The 25667-nt window shown below is 40.3% G+C and overlaps 1 protein-coding gene across 1 annotated transcript in view; it reads left to right on the forward strand.

The window, feature by feature from the left end:
• The window catches only part of FOXO1 (forkhead box O1), a 93545-nt gene extending 69591 nt beyond the window's left edge, over positions 1 to 23954 (forward strand). Inside the window, exons 2-3 of the mRNA XM_065408153.1 lie at positions 20242 to 21598; positions 22017 to 23954. Coding sequence (XP_065264225.1) covers positions 20242 to 21585 — 1344 coding nt within the window. The 3' untranslated portion in view covers positions 21586 to 21598; positions 22017 to 23954. The remainder of the gene's footprint in view (positions 1 to 20241; positions 21599 to 22016) is intronic.
• The last annotated feature ends 1713 nt before the right edge of the window (positions 23955 to 25667 follow it).

Raw genomic sequence — 25667 nt, forward strand, 5'->3', positions numbered from 1 at the left:
ATTTTGAATTATGACCCTGTCCTCCAAAGCAGTTGCAATCCCTCCCAGTTTGGTATCATCCGCAAACTTAATAAGCGTACTTTCTATGCCAATATCTAAGTCGTTGATGAAGATATTGAACAGAGCCCGTCCCAAAACAGACCCCTGCGGTACCCCACTCGTTATGCCTTTCCAGCAGGATTGGGAACCGTTAATAACAACTCTCTGAGTACGGTTATCCAGCCAGTTATGCACCCACCTTATAGTAGCCCCATCTAAATTGTATTTGCCTAGTTTATCGATAAGAATATCATGCGAGACCGTATCAAATGCCTTACTAAAGTCTAGGTATACCACATCCACAGCTTCACCCTTATCCACAAGGCTCGTTATCCTATCAAAGAAAGCTATCAGATTGGTTTGACATGATTTGTTCTTTACAAATCCATGCTGGCTGTTCCCTATCACCTTACCACCTTCCAAGTGTTTGCAGATGATTTCCTTAATTACTTGCTCCATTATCTTCCCTGGCACAGAAGTTAAACTAACTGGTCTGTAGTTTCCTGGGTTGTTTTTATTTCCCTTTTTATAGATGGGCACTATATTTGCCCTTTTCCAGTCTTCTGGAATCTCTCCCGTCTCCCATGATTTTCCAAAGATAATAGCTAGAGGCTCAGATACCTCCTCTATTAGCTCCTTGAGTATTCTAGGATGCATTTCATCAGGCCCTGGTGACTTGCAGGCATCTAACTTTTCTAAGTGATTTTTAACTTGTTCTTTTTTTATTTTATCTGCTAAACCTACCCCCTTCCCATTAGCATTCACTATGTTAGGCATTCCTTCAGATTTCTCGGTGAAGACCGAAACGAAGAAGTCATTAAGCATCTCTGCCATTTCCAAGTTTCCTGTTACTGTTTCTCCCTCTTCACTAAGCAGTGGGCCTACCCTGTCTTTGGTCTTCCTCTTGCTTCTAATGTATTGATAAAAAGTCTTCTTGTTTCCCTTTATTCCCGTAGCTAGTTTGAGCTCATTTTGTGCCTTTGCCTTTCTAATCTTGCCCCTGCATTCCTGTGTTGTTTGCCTATATTCATCCTTTGAAATCTGTCCTAGTTTCCATTTTTTATATGACTCCTTTTTATTTTGTAGATCATGCAAGATCTCGTGGTTAAGCCAAGGTGGTCTTTTGCCACATTTTCTATCTTTCCTAACCAGCGGAATAGCTTGCTTTTGGGCCCTTAATAGTGTCCCTTTGAAAAACTGCCAACTCTCCTCAGTTGTTTTTCCCCTCAGTCTTGATTCCCATGGGACCTTACCTATCAGCTCTCTGAGCTTACCAAAATCCGCCTTCCTGAAATCCATTGTCTCTATTTTGCTGTTCTCCCTTCTACCCTTCCTTAGAATTGCAAACTCTATGATTTCATGATCACTTTCACCCAAGCTGCCTTCTACTTTCAAATTCTCAACGAGTTCCTCCCTATTTGTTAAAATCAAGTCTAGAACAGCTTCCCCCCTAGTAGCTTTTTCAACCTTCTGAAATAAAAAGTTGTCTGCAATGCAGTCCAAGAATTTGTTGGATAGTCTGTGCCCCGCTGTGTTATTTTCCCAACATATATCCGGATAGTTGAAGTCCCCCATCACCACCAAATCTTGGGCTTTGGATGATTTTGTTAGTTGCTTAAAAAAAGCCTCATCCACCTCTTCCACCTGGTTAGGTGGCCTGTAATAGACTCCTAGCATGACATCTCCCTTGTTTTTTACCCCTTTTAGCCTAACCCAGAGACTCTCAACACTTCCATCTCCTATGTCCATCTCTACCTCAGTCCAAGTGTGTACATTTTTAATATATAAGGCAACACCTCCTCCCTTTTCCCCCTGTCTATCCTTCCCGAGCAAGCTGTACCCATCCACACCAACATTCCAATCATGTGTATTATCCCACCAAGTTTCAGTGATGCCAACAATGTCATAGTTGTATTTATTTATTAGCACTTCCAGTTCTTCCTGCTTATTACCCATACTTCTCGCATTTGTATATAGGCATCTAAGATACTGGTTTGATCTTTCCTCCCAGTTTTGTCCTGACCCTCCTTTCTCTCTGCCAATATAGCCCACACTCCCTCTCGTTTCTGACCCATCTCCCAGGTCTCCATGTTCCCCACTTACCTGTGGGCTTTGCTCACCTGTCCCCGGCGAACCTAGTTTAAGCCTTCTGTAGTCTTAGTCAGCAGAGTAAACGTAGGGATGCTAAAATTCTCCTTGGAAAATCATTCAGATGTCCTTCCGGAACAAGGCTTTTTAACAAACTTTGACCCTGATATCTCAAGGCCTCCTTATATGATGTCCTAGCATTAAGTTTAATGTTGCTTTTCCCCTCCCTCAAACCAACTATACAGGGGACCCTGATGCCCTCCGTCTGTCTGTCGTCTGCCTTCCTTGGGAAGCCCTAAGCAATGTTGCCAGCTTCCATGATGTTAGTGTGAGCCTAACAATGTTTTATTAGGTGTTTTTCCTAAAGCCCCATCTCCTGAAATCATTTGACTACATGAGAATTTCACTTTCATTGTAATAAAGTACATTTCTAGACCTGGTGGTTGCAGAGAAAAGTTTGTAAACACAATTCATAAAAGCTCAAAAACCAGAATGCAAGTAACTCCCCCCATGTATTATTTTTTAAAATATGATTTTTGAATGTTTGGGGTTGGCAATATGGATACGTGGGATTCTGGATTTGATGGTACAGGAGCAATAATCGGAGAGAAGCGGGAGGGGGAGCTAAGCTCCATTCTAAGTGCCTCATTTGAGGCAGAGGATGGAGAGACTGGCAAAGAGGAAGGCAGACAGAGGTGTACATTTAGTCTCCCCCATTCCGAAGGTATCTGTGCACAGTGAATCTAATGTGTAAAAATGTAAGCCAGACACAAGAAGCAATGTAAGCCAAGTGCAACAATAAACTTTAAAAGTTAGAGCTAGATTTGAATGCTGCTGTATTTTGGCACACCACTCAAGTGTTGTTGTAACACTGAAAGATCCAAGTCATTGGTGGGCAGGATTGAACCTGGGACCTCTGGAGCTTAGCGCGTGAGCCTCTACCACCTGAGCTGAAAGCCAACTGGCTGTTAGCTAAGGCTTTGTCTTCACTACCCGCTGATCCGGCGGGTAGCAATCGGTTTATCGGGGATCGACTTACCGCGTCTAGTGAAGACGCGGTAAAATCGATCTCTGATCGCTCTGCCGTCGACTTCGGAAATCCACCTCGGCAGGAGGCGGCAGCGGAGTCGGCGGCAGCGGTCGACTTTCCCGCATCCTCACCACTAGGTAAGCCGACCTAAAATACGCAACTTCAGCTACGGTATTCACGTAGCTGAAGTTGCGTATCTTAGGTCGGACCCCCGCTGCAGTGTAGACCTAGCCTAAGACTGTAGAGCAAACTCATTAATCTCTCTCTCTAAGTGGTCTCGGTGCCACTAGGTGGAACAGAGCACCACACCCAGAAGGTGTGTGGGTTACATTATCATTTGGCATTTTTACACTATTAAAAGGCAGCATGCCTTCTTTTGTGGTAACTTGTAGTACAGAATGGCTAAGCCTTTGGCTAGCAGATTCCATGTCCTTCTCATTTAAATCAGCCTTCCCTCAGTCTTTTGAAAAAGACTGAATCTTTAAAAATAGCTCTTCTACAGGACCCGTCTCACAAGATTGTTGTTCTCAGTTTTTCCTTGAAATTTCAAATCAGACAGTTGAGATAATGAAGAGTATTCAGTTACGTTGGATCGACGATTTAAGTTAAGAAACTTTCATGCTTCAGAGCATAAAACAATCATTAACTGATGAGAATTGGGAATAATACTTCCCCTGTGGACAAAAGATTACTCCATGATTATCCACCATGGTGTTTTTAGTTCTTTTAAAGAATCTGGTACTGGCTGTGTCAGACACAGGATACTTGAACTAGTTGGACCATTGGTATGATCTGGCATGGTAATTGCTATGTTCCTAAGATTCTTCTAATGCTGCTCTCTCCAGTTTAATATGCCTAGAAAATTGGGGCAGAGCAGAGGCAAAGATGGATGTTAGAACTATCCTATATAGCCCCAGAAAACCTCATGAATAGATGCAGGTGACAATATCCATAGGAAAACTTATTCCCCGTTGCTAATAATTTGACCCAGTCAAATCTCTGATTACTAGTTATTAGAGGTTATATAACATCATAAAATTTAGAGATGGAAAAGATTTATTATATCTTCTAATTAATCTGCATGCAAGGGATTGCACCCTCACATAAGTTTTCCATTGTTTTAGCTAGCTAACTTCTTGCATTTTTTATAACAAGCCTTTATGCTGTCTGCTGTGCCAAAAGTATTAGGCGGATGAATTGAGCAAGCTAGTTGACTGTGTTCCAGTTCCAAAAGAAGGGTATTTTTGGATATCCATACTCTGCTGTGATTTAATCAGTAAATTAAAAAAAAGGTTCATTTTGGCAGTCTATAGAGTCCTTCAATTTGGGGAGTCAAATGGTTGTCAAATGAAATAGCAGAAAAACCTGTTTCTTCCCAGCAAATGGGTTTTTTGAGGCTCACATTGGGATGATCCAAAGGTAAGTGTTTTGTTTTGTTTTTTAATCAAGATCTTCACATCCTGTTCTCTTAACCAACAAAAGCAGGTTACTATACCTTAGATGAAACTAGTGTCTTGCATTCTTCTGGAAGTGTGGCCTCTTAAGTGATGATTGTTTTAAAATTATTTTGGAACTGATTCCTTTGAGTTTTGGAGAAATCTTGCTTCCCCTAAAACTGACTAAAATAAAGCATTTAATGAAATTGGAGGGTTCTTCCCCATTTTTTGTATTCTCATGACTGGTCTGCTCGGAGGGGTGGCGGGGTGGGGTGGAACTCTCTCATGTTTTTGAACGAGGTTGTAAATCTGACTCTCTTTAGAATGGAAGGCTATCCCTCTCTTTATTGATGATTTGCCAGTCTTTGTCCCTCTTATTGTTTCATAATCAAACTGCAGAAAAAGCTGGAAACCTATCAGTGTCTCCTTCCTTTAAACAACCCACAAAAAGTCAGACCCATGGAGTTTTTAGACTGCCATCTTGATGGCTTGTCTAGCTGGACTTACCTACATGAATGATTTGAATGTTTATCCTTGAAAATAGTAACTAAATTGGGAAAGCTCTTTATTCTGCAAATCCACACTTAAACCCATATGCAATTGATATTTTTGCCCTAAAACTGACCTACAGATTTTCTGTAGTATGAACAAGTATTTAGCAGCACTAGGTGTGAACACCATAACTTTAGGAATAGTATACTGGTAGGCATACCTATCAATTCCAACTTGACCAATAAGAAGACATTTATTTCCAGTGATACCAAAGCACAGTTTACTCAGCTATATCCAATTGCATTTTTGTACTTTGATTTTTTTAAAAACAGATCTAGAGTACATAATTATTTTGTTCTCCGGTGTTAATAAAAAGTGCCTGTTATTATAATACCATCTTTGGGAGCCAAGTAATAAAAAACAAATGGCTTTAAACTGTGTTTAGTTGTTGCAAAAGAAGGTAGTGGGAAGTAGAGTGGAGACGTGTCTGCAAAGCAGCATTGCATTAAGACAATGACTTCACCGGCTTGAACATTGTTAAAGGTACATGTGCAGTACGTGTAGATGCATGCATACATATATTCTGTGTGTGTACTGTGTATTAAAATATTTCTTAGAACTCTGCCTTCTCAGTGTTACAAACTGACACTTTCTAGTTAATATTACTACCTTCACCCTTGTTTCTGTTGAATAGGTATTGTATTGCTGCTTAGCCACTAGGTTATATCCCACTGTAAAAACATTCAGATATTGCTTATTTCCTTTTTTGCTGTTCAAAACAACCTCAGAGATGTTATGACCAGGCCTAAACAATAACCTAAAGGAACAAAAATAAACATTTTAAAACAGAAAAGGTATGGCCTGCCAAATACTGTAATAATTTATGAATGTATGAATGATCAACAAACAAAATGTTTGAAAACACTCTGCGTTCCTGGGGGGAACTTTTCTTTTTTATTTTTAAAGCAAGACAAATTTGGAAATATTCCCCAAATCTTTGAAACTAAAAATAATAAAATAAGCAAAGCATGGACCTTAATCTATGGCCCTTTTTCTTCCACCTGTTCAATGAATGCTTGGATATGAACTTGTTTGTAAACATTGTGCAGGGGTAAACTAACGATACAGTAGTGGAAAATTGCTACAGAAACTCTATAAAGAGCAGTTTACCTTTAGATGTGATTGTTTAAATAATATTAAAAACAAAACCTACAGAAAACTTGCATTCCTTTTTTTCTTTCAAGTTTATTTTTAGGAGACTCATCTAGGCCTTAAAATATCCTCCAGTATCTTGGAAGCTGTTGCAAATGGCAGTTCTTATATATAACATTCTGATAATCTGACGTTCTAAATTTTTAAAAATGAGTGTATCCCATTCCAAACAAATCAGTGTGTGAATTGTCTCTTTGAAGAGATCTTGTGTGTTACCATTTGGCTATCTTTTAAACTCTGTATTAAATATCTAGCTTAAATATACACAAGAGAAAAACAAAATTGGAATCCTTAAAATAAATAGCTGCCAGAAGGAGATGAATAGTTGTAAGGCCTTGACACTTGTGCCTTTATACTTAAAAAAAAAAAAAAAAAAAACCAACTAGTCTTTTGGGTCGTTAGGATGCCTTTTAACTGTCTGTCAGTATTTCCATTGAAACTGTTTCAGAAATGTATAATTTGCTGGTTTAAACGGTAAGGGGAAAATATTTTGCTCAAGGCTCAAACGTGGCAGTTGGAATATGAATCTTACAGCAAAATTCACAATTTGTTTTAAAAGTTAGAATGTTGTCATGTATAAGTTTTAAATAGGTAAACAGAAAAAGGCATAGATTTAACAACTGGGTACTTTGGGCTGAAAGAATGTCCATGGTTTGTATCCATACCACCTTGGGATTGGGCCCAGTCAGTAACTTTATGGGAGACCTTCAAGAGAAATGCACAAAGCTGTAGGTTGCAGTGTTGGTGTTTCGAGTAAGGTGGTTGTCTTTGCTTTGAATCACTGCTCCAGTTGGGTGTTGGATTCTGCACCGTTGGAGATGCTTTCTTTTAGATGAAGCTGAAGACTGATATCCTGACTACCTCCGGATATTAAACATGCTGTGGTGGTTTTTGCAAGAATAGGGTGTTGGCCTGTGTCCTGGTTATATACCTGTTTCTGTTCAGTCTGTTTCCTCTTGCAGATTCAGTTGCATAAAGCAGTGTTCTCTTCCTGTCTTAGAATGAGGTGGTGGTGGTCCAACAGTGTCTAGGATACCCAGTCTTAGACCAGGGCCCCACTGTGCTAGGCACTGTACAAATGCAACAGAAACACAGCGCCTGCTCTGAGGAGATGACAATCTAAGTACAAGATAAAAGAAAATAGATGGATACAACAAATGGACAAGGGGAGCATAAGGAAATAACGAGACAGCACTGGTCAGCATGAAACGCAGTGGTCACAGCACACCATTGTCAAGATTTTTTTGGTAGGCCTAGTGTTGCTATAGGTTGTTCAACAGCTGCTGTAGTTGCATTTCATTCCAGAGGTGGGTGAAGTGATACCTGTGTGCGTGGCATGTGCATGTGTGTACTGTTCTCCTGCACCTGTATGCACACATTCAAAAAATGCAAAAGTAAAGGAATCCAGGCCACATTAGCTTTGTCCAGCTTGAGCGCCCATAGTATTTTATGTTACCGTTTGCAATTATGAATACTTTTATCAGTTAAGTTGCATTTTAATTAACTTTGTGAGATCCTTGAGCGTCCTGACTTTTTGTATTTAAATTCTCACAGTAACAATTTTTTAAACGGAAAGGTTGTTTTTTTTGTTTTGTGGTGGGTAAAAGGTAAACGGTTGTGGGAGAAGGAGGGAAAGTAAAACCAAAAACTAAAGTTAAAAGTGATCTCTGCTTGCAGAGGCACTTCTGTGTGAATGTGGAATTTGAGTTAAACCAGTAAATTTGTTTCCCATTTACTACGTGCTGTATAACCTACATTAATGAAGTCATGAGATTCCACCTTCTCCAGAATTGGGATAGGGAGAAGAAACAATATCTTCTAGTTTTTCTGCCCTCTGCTTGCTTGCCACGGCTAGCTTTGACAAATAATATTCTGCCTCCTGTGAATAAGGTCCATTGAACCCTTACAAACATGCTTTAGAGTAACATTGTTTAGAGTCAATGATATAAACATTTTTTTCCACAAGGCTTACAGAGCATCACAATGTTATACAAACAGATGTCATAAAAACAAGCAGTGATGGAAATTAATGTTTCTCGCACAGGAGAACTGAAAACTAAACACATCTCAAAGGCCGTTTCAAAGATGATGGCAGCAATATTAAGATGCATAGCTATCAACCATCAGTTCTGTGTCCACTTAAGACAAGTATAGGACTCTGACAATCCAAACTACAATTGCATCAGCATACCTGGTTGTTGCCCAGAATACTGGTAGTATAATCTGGCTTCTCACCTGTATGTATGCTTAGCTAACATGCTCAAGGGAAAAAAATCTGCTCTTCTTGCACTTCTCCAGTAATACAGTGGATATTTGTGCTTCTACGATCCTGGCCAAGGCACAGTGAACACAGTCCCTTTCGACAAGGGAGTTCACAGGCAACAGCAGAATGTGGCTGACTTGGTGTAGGGAAAACAGTGCTCTGAGGATGGATAAAGGATTGAAGGATCTTGTGAAGCCAACAGGGATGGCATGATCAGCCACTGCTGTAGACTGCAGGTCTGCCAGATCCTAGCATCAGTCCCACCCTAACAAAGCTGTGATGAGACCAGGAGGCACCCAACACACGTACCCTGGTTTGGCCCATCTCTGTTTTTTCCCTGGATGTTTCATCTTTCGGACCAGCTTTCCCACCATCAGGCAGTTTTCTAAATCTGGAGCCTAATCCTTTCAGGGACTGCCCCTTCTATATCTCTGACCACAGGGGAGACAGCCCATTCTCTCTCAGGACCAGGTACTGTCCAGAGAGACTGTGCTGAAAGAAGCCCCAGAGAGGACGAAATGGCCAAGTCTGAGACCTGGAGGGATCCCCTAACAGATCATTGGGTGCATCTTAGATCTGTCCCCTTCTCCCCTTTAACAGCTCCACAGTGGGCCCAAAGTAAAGTGCCACATTCTATGGGGAAAAACGCATAAGCCTCCAAAGAATATTTGTAGGCCATCTCAATCTGAGTCACAGCCCTTTTCCTTACCATCATTTTAGGAAAATCTAAGAGTTCAGAGGTGCTACCCAGGGCCTAATGGCTAAATAGAAAAACAACAACCATGAATCCATCTTCCAAATCTGCAAATTCCACCCATTCCAAGCACTTAAGTGCCCACGTATTAACCCCCCCCCAAAAAAGCCTTAACTGAAAGACAGTGTGGGAAGAGGGCAAGAGGGCTAACTATCTGACTCAGTTTATCCTGCATATCATCTCTTGTGCCTCTGGTTCTCTTCTACCCCAGATCACTTGGAGACCTGGCTCTGGAGAGAAGGCAGGCACAAAATGAGGAAATGCTTTGTCAGACTAGGACTTTTATTGTCCTATCCTCTTGGCTCTGGAGGATGTCATCTGATCACAGTGGGAACCTCTCAGCAGAGGCGCTGACTTCCCCTCTGCCTGGTGGGTGCTCGACCCGCCCCTGCCTTGCCCCACCTTTTCCCACCCCCATTCCACCCCCTTCCCCAAGTCCCCGCCCCGCCTCTTCTCCACCTTCTCCCCTGAGCCTACCTCGTCTCCGCTCCTCCCCATCCCTCCCAGAAAGTCCTAAGTGCTGCCAAACAGCTGTTGGGCAGCGGGGGGAGGGGAGGACGCGCTGGGAGGGAGGGGGAGGAGCGGGGGTGGGAAGCACTGGGAGGGGAGAAGGAGGCGAGGAGGGGGGAGCTTGGCTGCCGGTGGTTGTGGAGCACCCACTAATTTTGCCCCGTGGGTGCTCCAGCCCCGGAGCACCCATGTAGTCGGTGCCTATGCCTCTCAGTAATCTGAATGCTGCAGTAGACAGGCTACAAAGGATCCGCAGTGTTCACCAATGTAACCTCACATTTGGTCACCCTACCTAAGGAACCTTATCATCGTTAGTAAAGGAAACAGCAATTCCTAATGAGGGAGATTTCCTTCCGAAGGACTCCACAGGCAGGATAGGGGGGACTCATCCCTGAGAGGAAACTGAGTCCACGTTAGCGGCCTCAAGAGCATCATCGACATCCACATGCTTTGCAGAGAGGTTCTAGCATGGAGATAGGTGCTACTGGATGGATTGTTTCTACAAGGTGAGAAGACCCACAGACTGAGACCCACTCAGACAGTTATTTGCTGTCTCATACATCAGATGCATCCATAGAGACTCTTTGCTTTTTGTCTAGAGTGGTAGGGTACCACATGGTATCTCGTAGGTGTATATGGCTCCATACGTGGAACTATGACATTCAGGAAAATACACTGACAAGAAAGTTGCTTGGTGAGTCAATGGACAAGGTAATGGCAGAGTCCTCCAACAAGAATAAAAAGACACTCCCCTCCTCTAGGCAGCACAGGAGGGAGCACCAGCTGCTTTATAAGATCAAAGAGTCTTTTCATAGCTCTTTCTCCACAAGGTACAGCAGAAGGGATAACCAATTCCAGAGGCAGATGGTACCAGGCCCAGGAGTGCCTGATTCTCCAATAAAGGAGAATTTTCAGATCAGTCTTCATTGACCTCAAAGCAAAATGTTTGACTTTCAACCAAAGCAGCCTAAAGAAGACCCCAACTGGGGACAGGCTCTATCTCTACAGAGAGAGATGACCAGCTACTACATCAGGCTTTCTCCCGGGTAGTTACCTTTCACCTAATATGGGCGCCTAAACAAAAACTTGTATTTTTATGGCAGTTTACTCCCAAAGCCCTAATGTGATGGCCTATTTTTTAATCCCTATGATTTTCCTTTCCCGAAAGCCCTCCCAGTGTTAACTTAGCCTAACATAATAAAGACAAGGTAATGACATTTTATTTTCAGATTTCAATATATTTTTCATTTTATAGGCATACATTAAGATTAGACTCCCACTCTATTGCATCTTCTGGGTGGGAGGGTGTTTCTAGTATTTTAAGAGTCCTCTGTAGTCAAATAGAATTGATATATTTGGTTCACATGAGAACTTCTGCATGATAATTGGAGCTAAAACACTTCAGTTTAAGCTGCCTTAAAAAAAAAAAAAAAAAAAAAAAAACTGTTTTCTGTAAACAGTCCCACACTCTCTATTTGTGATGACTTGGGTGTAACTGGAGAGAGTGGCAAAGGTGAAATAGGCTGTCTGTTAAACAGGAAATTAGTGATTAACATTTTTGTCTGAGTGATCATAATCATTCCTGCAGTCTGGAGAAACAAAACAAAAAAGCCACACCCATTAGTCTCCCATAATAGTCGTGGAACAATATTTTAAAATGATTTCTAGGGATTCTGGCACTGGATCATTATTCTGCGACTTTATTAATATATAGTGTCATCCTTCACAGCTATTCTGCAAATCTCAGAATCTTTTGTAGTCTGTTTTTATTTATATCCTAGTTCAATATTTTATGAATCTCAATTCTAAGCAAAGTCTGTTTATATAAAGTATCCAGTTAAGATACTGCATCCAATCAAAGATTAATTTTCTTTAATTGAATCTTCAGCATTCACCACTCTGTAGTATTTGTTGGTATTTTCCCCATGTAGTTGTGTTGATGGTAGCTCTTATAAAGCTTGCACAAAATTTAATTTTAAATCTTAATGTAGGCTGAATTTTTTTTTAATGGAGGGGACTGCCTTTCTATATCTCACAAATGTCTCTAGCGATCATTACTGTGCTTTTACCGCAAATAATTCTGATTGTCCTATGTTACATTCCCTCCAGCACAATCTTATTCTCATTAAAAGTAAAACAATATATTAGCAAATATTCATGTACATAGTGTACAATATATTCATATTACACTCAGTATGAAGCTGGGAATCCTTTTTATACAAAGAGTAGTTATAAAGGTTTAATTTGCACTAACTTGGATGATCTACATATTTCACTATAGAAATAAGTAAGTGTGACATGATAGCGGGATTATATCAGCATGAGTTTGGAACGGATGCATTACCGTTCCTTTCTCTGTATTTGCATGTGTGTACATTCTATATCGTTACTGTTATACTTAATGCTTATATAATGTTTTACAGTTCTAGCGTGTTTGCATTGATCCTTTCCTCATCCCCTGTGAGGCAAATCGGAAAATGTTATCAACCCAGTTTTACAAATTGGAAAACTGGAGATAGTGAGGTTTCTGTTACCTGCCCAACGCCCCCCAGTGAGTTAGTGGCAGATGTGGAATTAGATATCTGAAGCTCTTTGTAGAATGTCGATGTGGATCCTGCTGTAGGTGCACGTGCATGCGAGATCAGTTTTTTGAAGAGCCATGCCCATTGGGGGTTTTCATGCGCTCTCTGCCTCCTTGTGTTTCTGTGGGAGGGCCTAATGGACAGGGCAGCTGTGACCCTCAGTTCCTTCTTACTAACCACGGCAGCCACACAGACACCAGCGAGTGTCCAACCTGCTAGTCTGTAGCCTCAACTACATCTTCCCAAACTCCTTCAAAACTCTTTTGTTTCATCTGTGAAGAACTGCTGCGAATGAATTTGATCTGTCTGAACTAAAAATTAGGTGATCAGGCTCCCCCACTCTACCATAAGATTTTCTGTATAAGACACCTCAACACGGCAAATGGTGAGCATGTGGGCTCCAAGCCCTGCCTTCCTGTGACAGATTAATCCCACTGAAAAATGAGCTCAGCAGATGCCTCTTTTGTCCAGGAGCGTCCCATATAATGAGTAGATGCTCAGTATGCCTGTTGTTCATAGTGAGAACGTGTAAGTCACAAGATGTGAGGTTGACACAAGGCTGCTGGAACTAGGGGTGATGGCGGCAGCACGCCCTGACTTGAAGTGGTTTCCATTGTATGCAGGGTTTACAGTTTGGTTCAATGGCTCTCAGCACAATCACTATAAAAATTGTTCCAGTGCCACCAAAAACTTAATCTCTTGGAACAATTTATGAGGTTTCTTCACATGGAGAAGAGAAAGTCACCAGCTTTGTCTAGCTTCCCATCTGGCAAACATGACACCGAAGACCAGCATTAGCACTGATACCAGCACCAAAGCAGAACCCACCAGCAGAGAAGACCACACCAGCACCTAACAGATGCTGATATCTCCACTACTGAAGTCCAGCACCAAGAGAGGCCACTGAACACAGAGGCAGAGAATCCAGGTGTCGCTCAGTGCCTTCACACATGGTCAGTCTTCTTAAGGCCTCCCGAGAGAGAACCACTAAGCCCCGGGTGGCATGGAGAGCTGGTAATACAGAGTGGTCTGCGGGACAGAAAAATGCCTCCAACACCAACCCCAGTGCCAGTGATCCAAGGATGCAGCATCAACGCCTACACCTGAACCAAGGCTACTTGATATGCTCCTACAAGAACCAGATTCTGTTTTGATACAGAGGCACTTACTGGTACCAGTGAAGATCCTGGTGCTGAGAGCACCATATACCTTAGTGCCACCTCAAAAGGAAATCTACTCTTTCATTTGATCACCAAGGCATATGTACTCACCTCCTTTAAGCAAATAACCCTCTCATCTGAGATCCATAGGTGGCACCACTGAAAGACCCATGGGCTCTCCCTACTGGGCTCTGCTGCTGCTCCATCAGGAATGGCGTTGACTAGCTAATGTCAAACAAGTCTGCCACATCCTTATGGCGTGTTGCTGGGGCCCTACAGGATGTATTGGGGTTTGCCCTTTTCATTCTTCTAGCAGCCGATCTCCAGTACACTCTAGGAACAGGAAGAGATCATTCTCCCCAGAGACATTCCTGTCCAGGCCAGGCCACTGACAGTTGTGAGGGGAACTGAGGAAGGATTGTGGCTGCCCCACCGTTTATGGACTTGTAAGATATCATGAGGAGGCAGAGGATGCATGCACAGCTCTAATGGCCAGTGCTATTCAAAACACTTCGATCTTATGCACATAAGGTGCACGCGTGGCTATAGTGGGATGCACATTGACAACATCTTGAACCATAGTTCTTGTCGGGTAAGTTACCTATCTTTCCTACTTCTCAGTCCCATGTTTGCATCATCTTTCAGTATGGAGAAAATAAAACCAACCTAATTGTACATATTTCTCTTAAGCTTGTAGGCTTGTCCATATTTATTAATCCGGATATACTGCAGTGGAGATGTTTTCTCAAATGTCCCTTGCTCCACCCAGTTAACAAAAAATATGACTTCAGAGAACAGTTTATTTTGCAAACAATGTGAAATCTAACCAAAAAAAGGGGGGGCAGGGGGTATTCTCCCTTTAGAGAAGTCTGGAAAACGAAGAAAGGTATAGTTTTCAGGCATCTGCCAATTAATTTTGGATTGCTTGTTTTTTTTAACACATTCGTATCCTTGCCTTAAATTCAGTATATTAGCAGCTGAACTCACTGTGTCACAGGGGAAAGGGGAGGGGGATTGAGAGATTTTTACCTCATTTTAAAATTAGTTGAAGTAAATTATAGCTGAAAAAATTTGTGCACTGACAGAAACAAATAGCTTCCACGGGTCCTCCTAAATTTTATTAGCTGCTATTTGCTAATTACAAAGTGAGTACTGTATTTTTTAATTACAGTTGTACACTTTGACTCTCAAATAAGTAAATAATGGCAAGCATAGTCATAAACCATAGTCTATACTGAAATACAGCAGAGCCAGTTTTGTTTTCCCCCCCCCCCCCCCAAAAGGTCAAATAGAACTGAAGACTTCATTAACTTTCTTTTAGGGTCACAGATATAGAATCAATCCCAAGGAGCACCCCACAGGTGGCAGCAGTCCTACCATATTCATAATTAGCTTTTGATAAAATTCCAGCTCGTATGCTTTGAAATTTAACTGGCATACTTCGCTTTTGCACATAAAATCAGTTTAAATACAATTTGCATTTCATGTCTTTCAAATCAAGTTTAAAGGTTTGACTTCAAATTAAATTTTAAAAAACAGTTTTAAAGTGATCCGCAGCAAAATAGCTATTCATAGGAGCTTGGCTGGTGGTTCAGAAATGAATGCCTCTGAATCTTGACAACCACACTTGCTCATCTTGCTGCCAAGTTCCATTGCTGAAACTATACTTTTATCAGTCATGTTTGTGTCTGGCAAAGGTCTGTAGACACAACATCATTTAACAGCAGTGCATATTTTCACAAGCTTTACCTCTTCAACACTTTTTCCAAGTTAGTAAATCATAGCTTCTTTAATGTCCTGCTGGCTGTGTGAAAAACAGGAATTTATGTAACAAGCTCTGTGCTGCAAACTTTTTCCTGTTAGGAAATTTTTTTTTATTGTTGGCAAAGTTAGGAGACAGCTCTGTTACTCAGAGTGACCTCAAATGTCCTCAGTACAATAATACCAGTTTATAAAATTTTTGATGACTAAGGAATTGCAGTAATTTCTTAAATATTTAACACTTTTTTTTTTTTTAAGGGAAGGAGGAGTTAAATGTTGCTGCATTTCTATGGCCTAGTGTTTTATGTGTTTCATGCTTTTTTTTTATAGTAAACAATATCTGTGCCAAGATGGAGTATGTTTACAAAATACAATAAAAATGAACTAGTGCAGGAGGCTTTTAATCAACAGCCTTGCAAAATAATTTTCTTTTAACATTTCTAAATCTGTAATTTTATCAGCCTTTAATTCAGCTACATCTCAAAAGTGGTAACAAAGGACTGAGTTTGTCTGGATTTTCTAGGAGATCCAGATACTTGAAATGATTGACTCTCTGTTGCCACATAGGAGACCTTGGTTGAATATTCTGATCTACAGTGAGTTCAGCCTGTAGCAGGGGCAACAGTGAAATTTATGGTCAACCAAAAAGTGACATTTGGACTGCCAAAGGAGTTGTTTGGCCCTCATTGGCTTATAGCCAGTAGATGAGATGCCAGGTGTGGTGAAGAGAAGGGCATTCAGTCTGGGTCCAGCACGGTGCTGAGAGCCCTAAACTCCCAGCAAAGATGATGGTGGTTAAGAGGTACACAGCATCGACAGGCAGTATTATCACTAGGAGGGTTGGGCCCTTATATGAGAATAAAAAATGGTGATCCCCACTGTTCTAACTAGAGTACATATCCTCAGATCAGAGATGAAAGAAGTAGTATGCCAAAGAAGGGCATATCCCCATTCTAACTATTTCATATTAGAGAGCCTGTTTAAAACGAACAAAAAAAACCATCCCCTTCACAATGGAGGGTGGAAATTCTGGCATTAATATTGATATGTATTTTTAATTGGATTACTTTTTACTTTTAAAAAAAACAATTTAAACTTTTTTTGTTTCTAAAATTCTTCTAGATTCTCTGCAGCAGTGAGGTGGCTCACGTTTGCAGCAGTGAGGCGGCTCGCATTTGCAGCAGAGCCTTTGGCAGCTTACTGCTAGCTTTGTTTTGAAATCTTGAAGATCTTCAGTGTAACTGACCCTGAAAGCATCTCCAGCAGTTAGCGTGGGAGAGGAGCCTGCCACTGCTGACTCGCTGGCAGCATTTTGTACCTCCACCTGCGTGTAGGTCTGCCTCTGCCACCGTTGCATGGAAAAAGAGGGGCAATGTGCCTCTTGAGATGCTCCAAGTTGCTAGAGCCATTGCCAGGAAAGTATTGCTGCCCTTGCTGGCTTCTGTCTTTCTCCTTCAGACAATAAGAGAACAGGCCACCCTCCTTAAACTGTTTTCTTTGGCCCCAGGAGCTGAATAAAAAGAGATTGGTGTTGAAGAGCTGGGACATCAGTATTTGCTCATCTCCACATGTGGTAGAGCCCCTCCCCACAAAGAGAATCCTCTGACCGGTTCCATAGCAGCTAGAGACTTCAGATGGTTGAGAGACAATACTCAAGTTGCCTTCTGTGGTCTCAACCAAGTCAGCAAGCTAACCTCTTCCATCTGGGTGTTGCTACAGGCAGTGAGATTTACTCATTAGCTGAGTGATGGTAACTTTGAGAAAACGGGGGTTGTCTTAATTTCAGAGGAATAAGTGGGCCCAAAGAGACAAAATGTTAACGTGGCCCTGTCAGTGTATAACACTAAGCACTTTAAAATGTCTCAGGGTTTTGAGTACATAGACCTCAGTCTGGTTAGTCTCCTGGCAAACGTTAGAAATGTCACGCCAGAATTTAGAAATGTATTGATTAGAATACACGAGAGAGAGAGAATAAAAAATAAAACATAAAGCATTTTGGAAATGAAGTTGTTTGGCTTAACCACTCAGTGTGATTAATTGTGATTAAAAGTTCCTTTTTCAGAGAGAAGATATTGGTTATTCTCTTATTTTGTGAAATAATCCTTTGTGGGGAAGATAGGGTTAGTTCTCCTGTAAAATTTTGAGTTGACCCTGTGACTGGTGGTTACTTTTCCTGCCTTTGACAAACCAGAAACAAGGGGAAAAGAAGAGATAGTAAAGGTGGAGGAATGTGACTTTTTGTTGATGTTCTCATGTCTCGAGGTGGCTGGTCAGTCATAGGCAGATGCTTTGAGCTGTCAGGCCACTCACGACAGCTCTTGCTCTAGACCCTGGCTTGCTTCCCTGCTATGGGATGTCATCTGGCTGCCTTGGTCAGGTTCCTCTTTCACCAGACCGTCTCAGGCTGGGCAGGGCTGGATGGGCCATCTTATTCCATTGTGCTGGTGCAGTTGAAAAGCTGGGGGAGAGAGAGAAGATAGGAGGACAGGAAGGAACACACAAGGGAAGGAAGGACAGAGCAGAATCTCACATATATCAATCCATGGTTCTCGCTGGTCCAGCAGTGGTGGTCAGGTGTCCCAATTGGTGTCTTGAGGTCTGAGTGTCAAAAGGACCCTTGCGGCTCACCAGAGAAGGGCACAATCCCTGGAGTGAAGCAGAGACCTGCCAGCCTTTCCTGGGGAATCCCCAAGGAGTCCATTTTGCCATTTTAATCCCTAAAGTCTCTCTTTAAGTACCTCAAAAGGGGGTGATGGGTGGAATAAGCCATCTTCTCAGATCTTATTTTGCCCACCAATTAGGCCTAATTTCCAGCACACCAATTTTGATCCATTCTTTTCCAGTTCCATTCTCCTGTTTAAAAGTCACGACAGTCCTTGGGTCTGATTGATAGGCCCTCTAATTTGCACTAATCCAGTCTTTCTGCATCTCTTCATACCCTTTCTGTCAATACTCACTGTTGTAGGTGGTGTAACATTTTGAGCTTTCACACAGTTTCTGGCCATTGAGCTCACAACTGGGGCTAGGCCCGCTTGACCACAATTGTAACAGGGCTGTGGCCCTGCAGCAGCATATGGAGGGGGAAAAGGTCCCTGGGTTGGTCAGGACTGGAGAAAGTGCAGCTGGAGACTTGTCTGTCCTCCACCTATCAGTGTCCAGCTGCCAGATGGCCTTAGCATGAGGATGGTCTTTTGGGGATGCTGTCCCCTATTCCTCATGTGGCATCCTCAGTTATTGGGTTCCTACCTGATGCTTCATCTCCCCCCCACCACCCCTTGATCTTGGCTCATGTACTTGAGGAAGAATACCAGGAACATTTAGGTAGACACGCTACCTCTTACCTTCAGCAGGAATGGGGGCCTTGGGCGAGGCTATGCAAAATTGCTTATCAACGGCATGAGATTTCAGTGTGTTCTCTGGCTGGCTGTGGATCTCCTGGGGTCAGTGGCTTTTCTGAAGCCATTCATGTCTCAGAAGGTGACTAGAAGCTCCAGTGGCTCTATTGAAGATTTGAGCAGTCTCTTCTCTTTGCAGAAGTACAGTCATCCTTTAACTCTTGTGCCTTTGGGTATTAGAATGGTTAATTTCACATACTAAAATGTTGAAGGAGAAAAAGATGGTTTTAAGGATGAAGTTTAACTCGCCATGAGTCATGTTTCCTTTCTGCTGTTTGTCTTCCCTCTTTCCTCATTGTTTAGCAATTGCAATTTTTATCTGTTTAACTTGAGACCTTATCCTGAAATTACTTATGCATGTGAATAGACTCTGAGAGTTTAACGGGGACTACTTGTGTGTGTTTGCAGGTTGGGGCTTACATGATTGTATTGTTGAGGCTGGGTCGTGCTTTAGCTTTATAGTGCTATCCACAACATTGATATTAATAAACTCTGGATTTCCTTGTAGTTGCTGTCTTACAGCAATCCCATGTTTCTAGCATAATTTTTGAGTTTTATTTAAAATAAAAAAGAAGTATTACAGAAAAATAGGTTTTTACAACTTTATTGTAATGAATCCAGTCTCGTATGAGGCCCTGCGTTTAGGCGTTTTTGTAAAGGGTAAATTTTTGAACCGGTGAATAAACTGTTTGTTGTGTTAATACATATTTTGTCACAAAAGTATAATTATTCAAATTTTCTTTGTTTAGCAGTAACCCTCCTGAAGCTGTGATATTACTGCCAGGTAGTATGTGTGATGAGATGGACAGATAGATAGAAATGAAACAGTTGCTCATGTACAGGTTAAAAAATACATTTGTTTAATAAAATTGCCTAAATGCAGGCTATACATTAGCAGGGACTCGTACAATCAAGTTGAGAACCAGTTCTTCAGTGAATTTTTCTGATTTTGGTGTCCTCTTACGTTTCAAATTGATGCCTTTGGCACATGCCAATTTCTTCTTCTTGTTATCATGTCACATACAATTAAACCATATGATAAATTATATGACAAAGCATGGCTAACTTGTTTAAGCCAGTTTTGAACCAATACGTATATTTCTAAACTAGCACCCTTCCAATCTTTACCATTACACTTACGTTTTCAAACTAAATGAAACATTGAAGGGATTTTTCTTTTCTCCTATGGAGGAGTTAAAATCATGTAAATAAGGATTTCTAGCAGAACCTGCTAGTAGTTCCACTGGCTGTGTTTTAAGGAGATTTGATGCACAAAATGTTTTGAAATATAGGTTACATTAAGGGTATTAAGCAAAATATTCCTTTTCTAAAAAAAAGATACTGGGTACAGCAGTTAAAAGTTTGGTGTTTTGGAAACTTCAGTTTTGTACAGTAATTCAATCAGTTATTTTTATAGCCTCTTTCACACAAGTAGCGTTAGAATGGCCTGCTCATTTAAGTGTTACATGTTGAGATAAAGAGAACTGGCCCATTTCTTATCCCATATTTTATCTTTCAGAATTCAATTCGTCATAACCTGTCGCTGCACAGTAAGTTTATCAGGGTGCAGAATGAAGGAACAGGAAAAAGTTCTTGGTGGATGCTCAACCCTGAAGGAGGAAAGAGTGGAAAGTCACCTAGGAGAAGAGCAGCGTCCATGGACAACAACAGCAAGTTCGCGAAAAGCAGAGGAAGAGCTGCCAAGAAAAAGGCAGCCCTTCAGTCAGGCCAAGAAGGAAATGGAGACAGCCCAGGAGCACAGTTTTCAAAGTGGCCTGCAAGCCCCAGCTCACACAGTAATGATGACTTTGATAACTGGAGTACCTTTAGACCTAGAACTAGCTCTAATGCTAGTACAATTAGTGGAAGGCTTTCTCCAATCTTGCCAGAACAAGATGACCTTGGAGATGGGGATGTGCACTCTATGGTATATCCTTCATCAGCTACCAAAATGGCTTCTACTCTACCCAGCCTTTCAGAGATGAGCAATTCTGAAAATATGGAGAATCTTTTGGATAATCTCAACCTCTTGTCACCTAGTACATCCCTGACCGTATCGACCCAGTCTTCACCAGCTACAATGATGCAGCAAACACCAGGTTATTCATTTGCATCACCAACCACAAGTATAGGTTCACCAAATCCAGACTACCGAAAATTTACATATGCTCAAGCTAGCATGAACTCTTTGCCCCAGATGCCTATGCAAACTCTTCAAGACAGTAAATCAAGCTATGGAACGATCAGCCAATATAACTGTCCTGCAGGACTCCTGAAGGAGTTACTAACTTCTGATTCTCCGCCGCACAATGATATCTTGACATCAGTAGATACTGGTGTTTCTCAACCTAGTGGTAGAGTATTGGGCCAAAATGTGCTGATGGTCACAGATTCAGTGATGTCAACATATGGTAATCAACCATCCCACAACAAAATGATGACTCCCAGTGCCCACCCACACCAAGGACGTAATCAGCCAACAGTTGCAGTTAATGGTCGTGCCTTGTCACACACAGTGAACGCCATGTCACATACTTCAGGTTTAAATCGTTTGTCCACGGTGAAAACTTCATTACAAGTGCCTATGAGTCACCCAATGCATATGAATACAATTAACCCTTATGCTGCTGTTAACAGTTGCAATGGCTATGGAAGAGTGGGAATTGTTTCTCTCCATCAGGAGAAGCTTCCCAGTGACTTAGATGACATGTTAATTGAACGGTTGGACTGTGACATGGAGTCAATTATTCGTAATGACCTTATGGATGGAGAAACATTAGATTTTAACTTTGACAGTGTGTTGCCTAACCAAAGTTTTCCACACAGTGTAAAGACTACCACACACAGCTGGGTGTCGGGCTAGGAGTTAGTGCAAGGTAAATTCTCATACTATTTTAAAAATTATAATCTGAAAATGAGTTTAAAGGAAAAGTACAGGCTTTAACAGATTTGGAAATGCTTAAAGCTTTAATGGTTTCCAGTGTCATGTGCCTGCATCTACCATCACTTTGTTGTCTAACTTGCTAGCTTTTTTAATGGGTTGTAAATGACATTAGACTTATGCATATGCAATGAGGATACCAAATACAGACTTCTAGCGTTTATTTGGACAGGTAGAGTAGTAGTTTTGGACATCTAGCTAGTAGTAGTAAAATAAATAAATATATAAAATAACAAAGTGGAAGTTTTCATTATTGTCTGACTTAGAGCTATTTGGAGCACGTATTCTATATCTTTTTTGTGAACATTACTTTTGTATTTTGTTTCATTGTGTTTTTTCTGTTTTTTTCCTAGGCTACAGTTTAAAGCTCTTCAGACTTGTCTGACAACAGGAACTGAGAAAAGTAGTCCAAAGATGTCCTTCGCCCTTCTTTTAGTTTTCTTGATAAAACTGTTCTCATTTTTTCCTTTTGTCAGAATTGGCAGCAAACAGACTTTTCCTGTACAGGATGTTTGCCCAGTGTTTGCAGGTTATGTGCTGCTGTAGATAAGAACTGTGCCATTGGAAATTTCATTACTCTGAAGTGCCAAATTCACTACACCATATAATCACAGAAAATACTTTTTGCATCATGTTGTGCTTTCGGTTTTTGTACAGTATGAGCTGTAGATGGAGAATTGTGTTTTTTTTTTTTTAAATACCTATTTGGTCCAAAAAAAACCTAAAAACTTTTTGTAATACTGTGGTGGTCTCATGCCCTAAGTAAGTTTAACTTTTATTAAAGTTACCCGTGTTCTGCTGAACTGATGAATTGAGATAAATGTGGACTTTGTTTTGCAGCTGTATGAACTGCCTTGTATTTGTTAAAATTGATACACATTTCATATGAGAAAAGAGAGGCCTGGTAAATAAGATCCAGCTAAGCTCATTGAATAGTCAAATGTTCAAAACAAACAATAGATTAAATGGCAATTGGTATGTTACTGATCTTTTTATTATGTAAATTTATGCAGAGATATTTGTGGGTCTGATTTCCAGATTAATGAATGTTATCGTTGGACTTGAGAGAATATTTGGAATAGTTATAAAGCTATTTTGTTCTTATAATTAAAGTCTACTTTGTTATATAGCCTACCTAAAAATTTGCAGAATCTAAAATCTGGCAGCATTCATAACCTTCATTTATACAGTATTTTAACTGGATGAAGTGAACATTTTAAGATATTTGCTTAGCACCTTAGAGTGCTACTAAAGAAAGAGAAAAGCTTAATGAGTACCTTGAATACAAAACATTTCTGTCCCATATTTTTTGGCAGAAGAGTGATGTGTATAGACAGACACTTTCCGTTTCATGTTTAGGAAATATTTAATCGGTTTTGTATATGCATTTTTATAAACTTCATCAGCTTCTATTACCATTTTAACCCTGACTACCACAAAGTGTTAAGTATTCATTGTTAGATGCTTGTACAGTGCTTCATGTTGTATTTATTTCATGGAGGTCTCATAATGTTTGTGGACTCAAAAGCAGGATCTTTGTTTTAAGAACATTCACATTTTGATAAAGTAAATGACAGAATTTCCATTTGTATTTAACATTAGTTTTAGGGTCTGTCAGCATTTTTATCATCACACCCTATTTTAGGGGCGTTGAAAGTGCTACTATAAAACTACATGGGGGATAAAAGTCCATTATATAACATTTCAGGGCAAGGACATATTTGTTCTCCATTTCTGGGAGTGGGGAAGATTAGTGAAATAGCAAAGTTACAGAAACACAAGAGTTTTAAGGAGAAGGGATAGCTTTAGTTACTAAGGCTTTGGTCCTGCAAACCTTTACCTTTAGGTGATTAGGCCCATTGACAGCTATTTGGGGGTTTACAGGATTGGGCCTTTACTTGGTAAATATTTGCTGTATTTACATAGTTAAATTGTGTTTTGAGGGATGAATGGGGAGGTAAACCTGCCTGCCTGCCACTGATTACTGCACATCGTTTATATTAAAAAAGCAAAAACAAACCAAAAAAGTGAGGATTTTTATTTTGCACTTACAATATTTGCAATTTTTACGATCGTTCCAGGGATGGAAATGAATTTTTCTGCTGTACTATTTTCAAGTGATCCATAACTGGAAAGTGATTATAATCCCAATTTAGCTCCCATCTTCTCCATTGTCCTTCTCCATGATCATTTGTGGGACGTGCCAGGAGAGAGAAGATTAACAAAACATAAAAAAGTCTATGATATTAATTACAGTGTGTGCTCAGTGCTGGCAGTTCACAAAAACAGCCTGCATTTGTCTAATATCTTCCCTATCAAATTAATGATATCTGAAATGTGATCACAGCTCTTGGCCATGGCATGAGCAGAAGACTCTGTGGGACCAGTTTCAAAAGAGCCTCCTTTTTGGTGCATGCGCAAAATTTTTGCTGTCCAATGGCAATTGACTCAAAGTGAAGTACTGAGTCATATAATTATTTGACCTTTATGTGCCAATTTTGTGTGCAAAAAGAGAGACCCTTTGAAATTTGACCCTCTGGCGCAGGAGCTGAACATGCTACATTTAACAATTTACCTCTTATAATTTTATTGCTACTGTATAACTTACAAATATATTCTTTCTTTTATAGCTATGATGAACTTGAATGCAACAGTTCCTTAATTAAAATAGGCTGCAGGAAGTCCTGTTTGATCATTATCAGAATAGATACTTATAGATTTTGGGAATTTTGGTTCTGCATTTTCTTTTTATTTTGTTTGTGTGTCAAAGTTCTAATATTTTTGCTTGCAGCTGTGGGATACTGTGAAATCTAATGAAGGGTAGGTTGTCTGTCTTGAAAGCAAACATTATGTGACCTCTAGTAATAAATTCTTTTAAGTAAAAGTACCGAACTTTTGGAGTAAATTAGTTTGTCAGAATTATTGTAAATGATTGCTTTGTGAATTGTGCAGATGATCTTACCTATGCAGCTTTGGTTTTGACTTTTCTCTGGTTTGTACTGTTTTTAAAAGTATATTGTATTATAGAGCTGTTCAGATATTTTAAATATAAAGATGTATTGTTTCCATAATATAGCTATATGATATATGTTTAGGTAGTAGATGCATTAATTGGAAAGCTCTGCTTTGATAAACTGACAAATTGCCTACATTTATAAGCAAAAGTTGTACTGCTTATTATTGGCTTAAGTCAACAGAGCATCCCTAAGAAGAGGAGAGAACTTAAAATTGGACCAATTCTAAAATAGTATAAAATTTGCACTTGTTAAACCACTGGATGTATGTTAGTACTTTTTTATTTTTTTACTGATTTGAAGTTCATATTTTCATTATGAAATTGCTAGGATTCTTAATTTATAACTGTTTTTAGATAAGATGTTGTCATGTTTTTTTGTAATCATTACGTAAAAACGCAGCGTGGTTTATGCAAACAAACAAAAAAACTTGGCATTAAAACTAGCCTCCTTTTTTTGAGGGTTGTTCCACAAACCAGCAATATCACCAGAGAATGGCTTGTAAATATGGCTAATTTTACTCGTGGGTGGTGTAACAGCACTTCTGTGTTCCACTGCTCTTATTCAGTAACATCGCAGAATTAAAGTTCATATTTGGATATTTTCAGAGAAGTGCCTGATGTACCTACAGACACAAGAACAATCCTTTACTGTTATTGTATAAAGCCATAAATGTATATAAATTATGTTAAAAAGGTTTTGTGTCCTTTCTTGTATACTGGAAATGAGATTTGTACCAGGATTCTACTTGTGATTAGCAGTTATCCTATTCAAACACTGTAGTAATTACATTCCTTACTGCCTAATATTTTCAATAATGATAATCCCATTTTGACAATCTTGTTGGCATTAGCAATTTTATGTGGAAAAATACCTCATGGTACCAAGTCTTGGAGTTCAGCAAGATGATACCATATTAATAAGCAAACACTAACTGCAAAATAGCTAACGGATTTTCCAGTACTTCATGTAAGGGGAATTATCTTTTGG

Source organism: Emys orbicularis, chromosome 1, assembly GCF_028017835.1.
Source record: "Emys orbicularis isolate rEmyOrb1 chromosome 1, rEmyOrb1.hap1, whole genome shotgun sequence".
Lineage (NCBI taxonomy): Eukaryota > Metazoa > Chordata > Testudines > Emydidae > Emys > Emys orbicularis.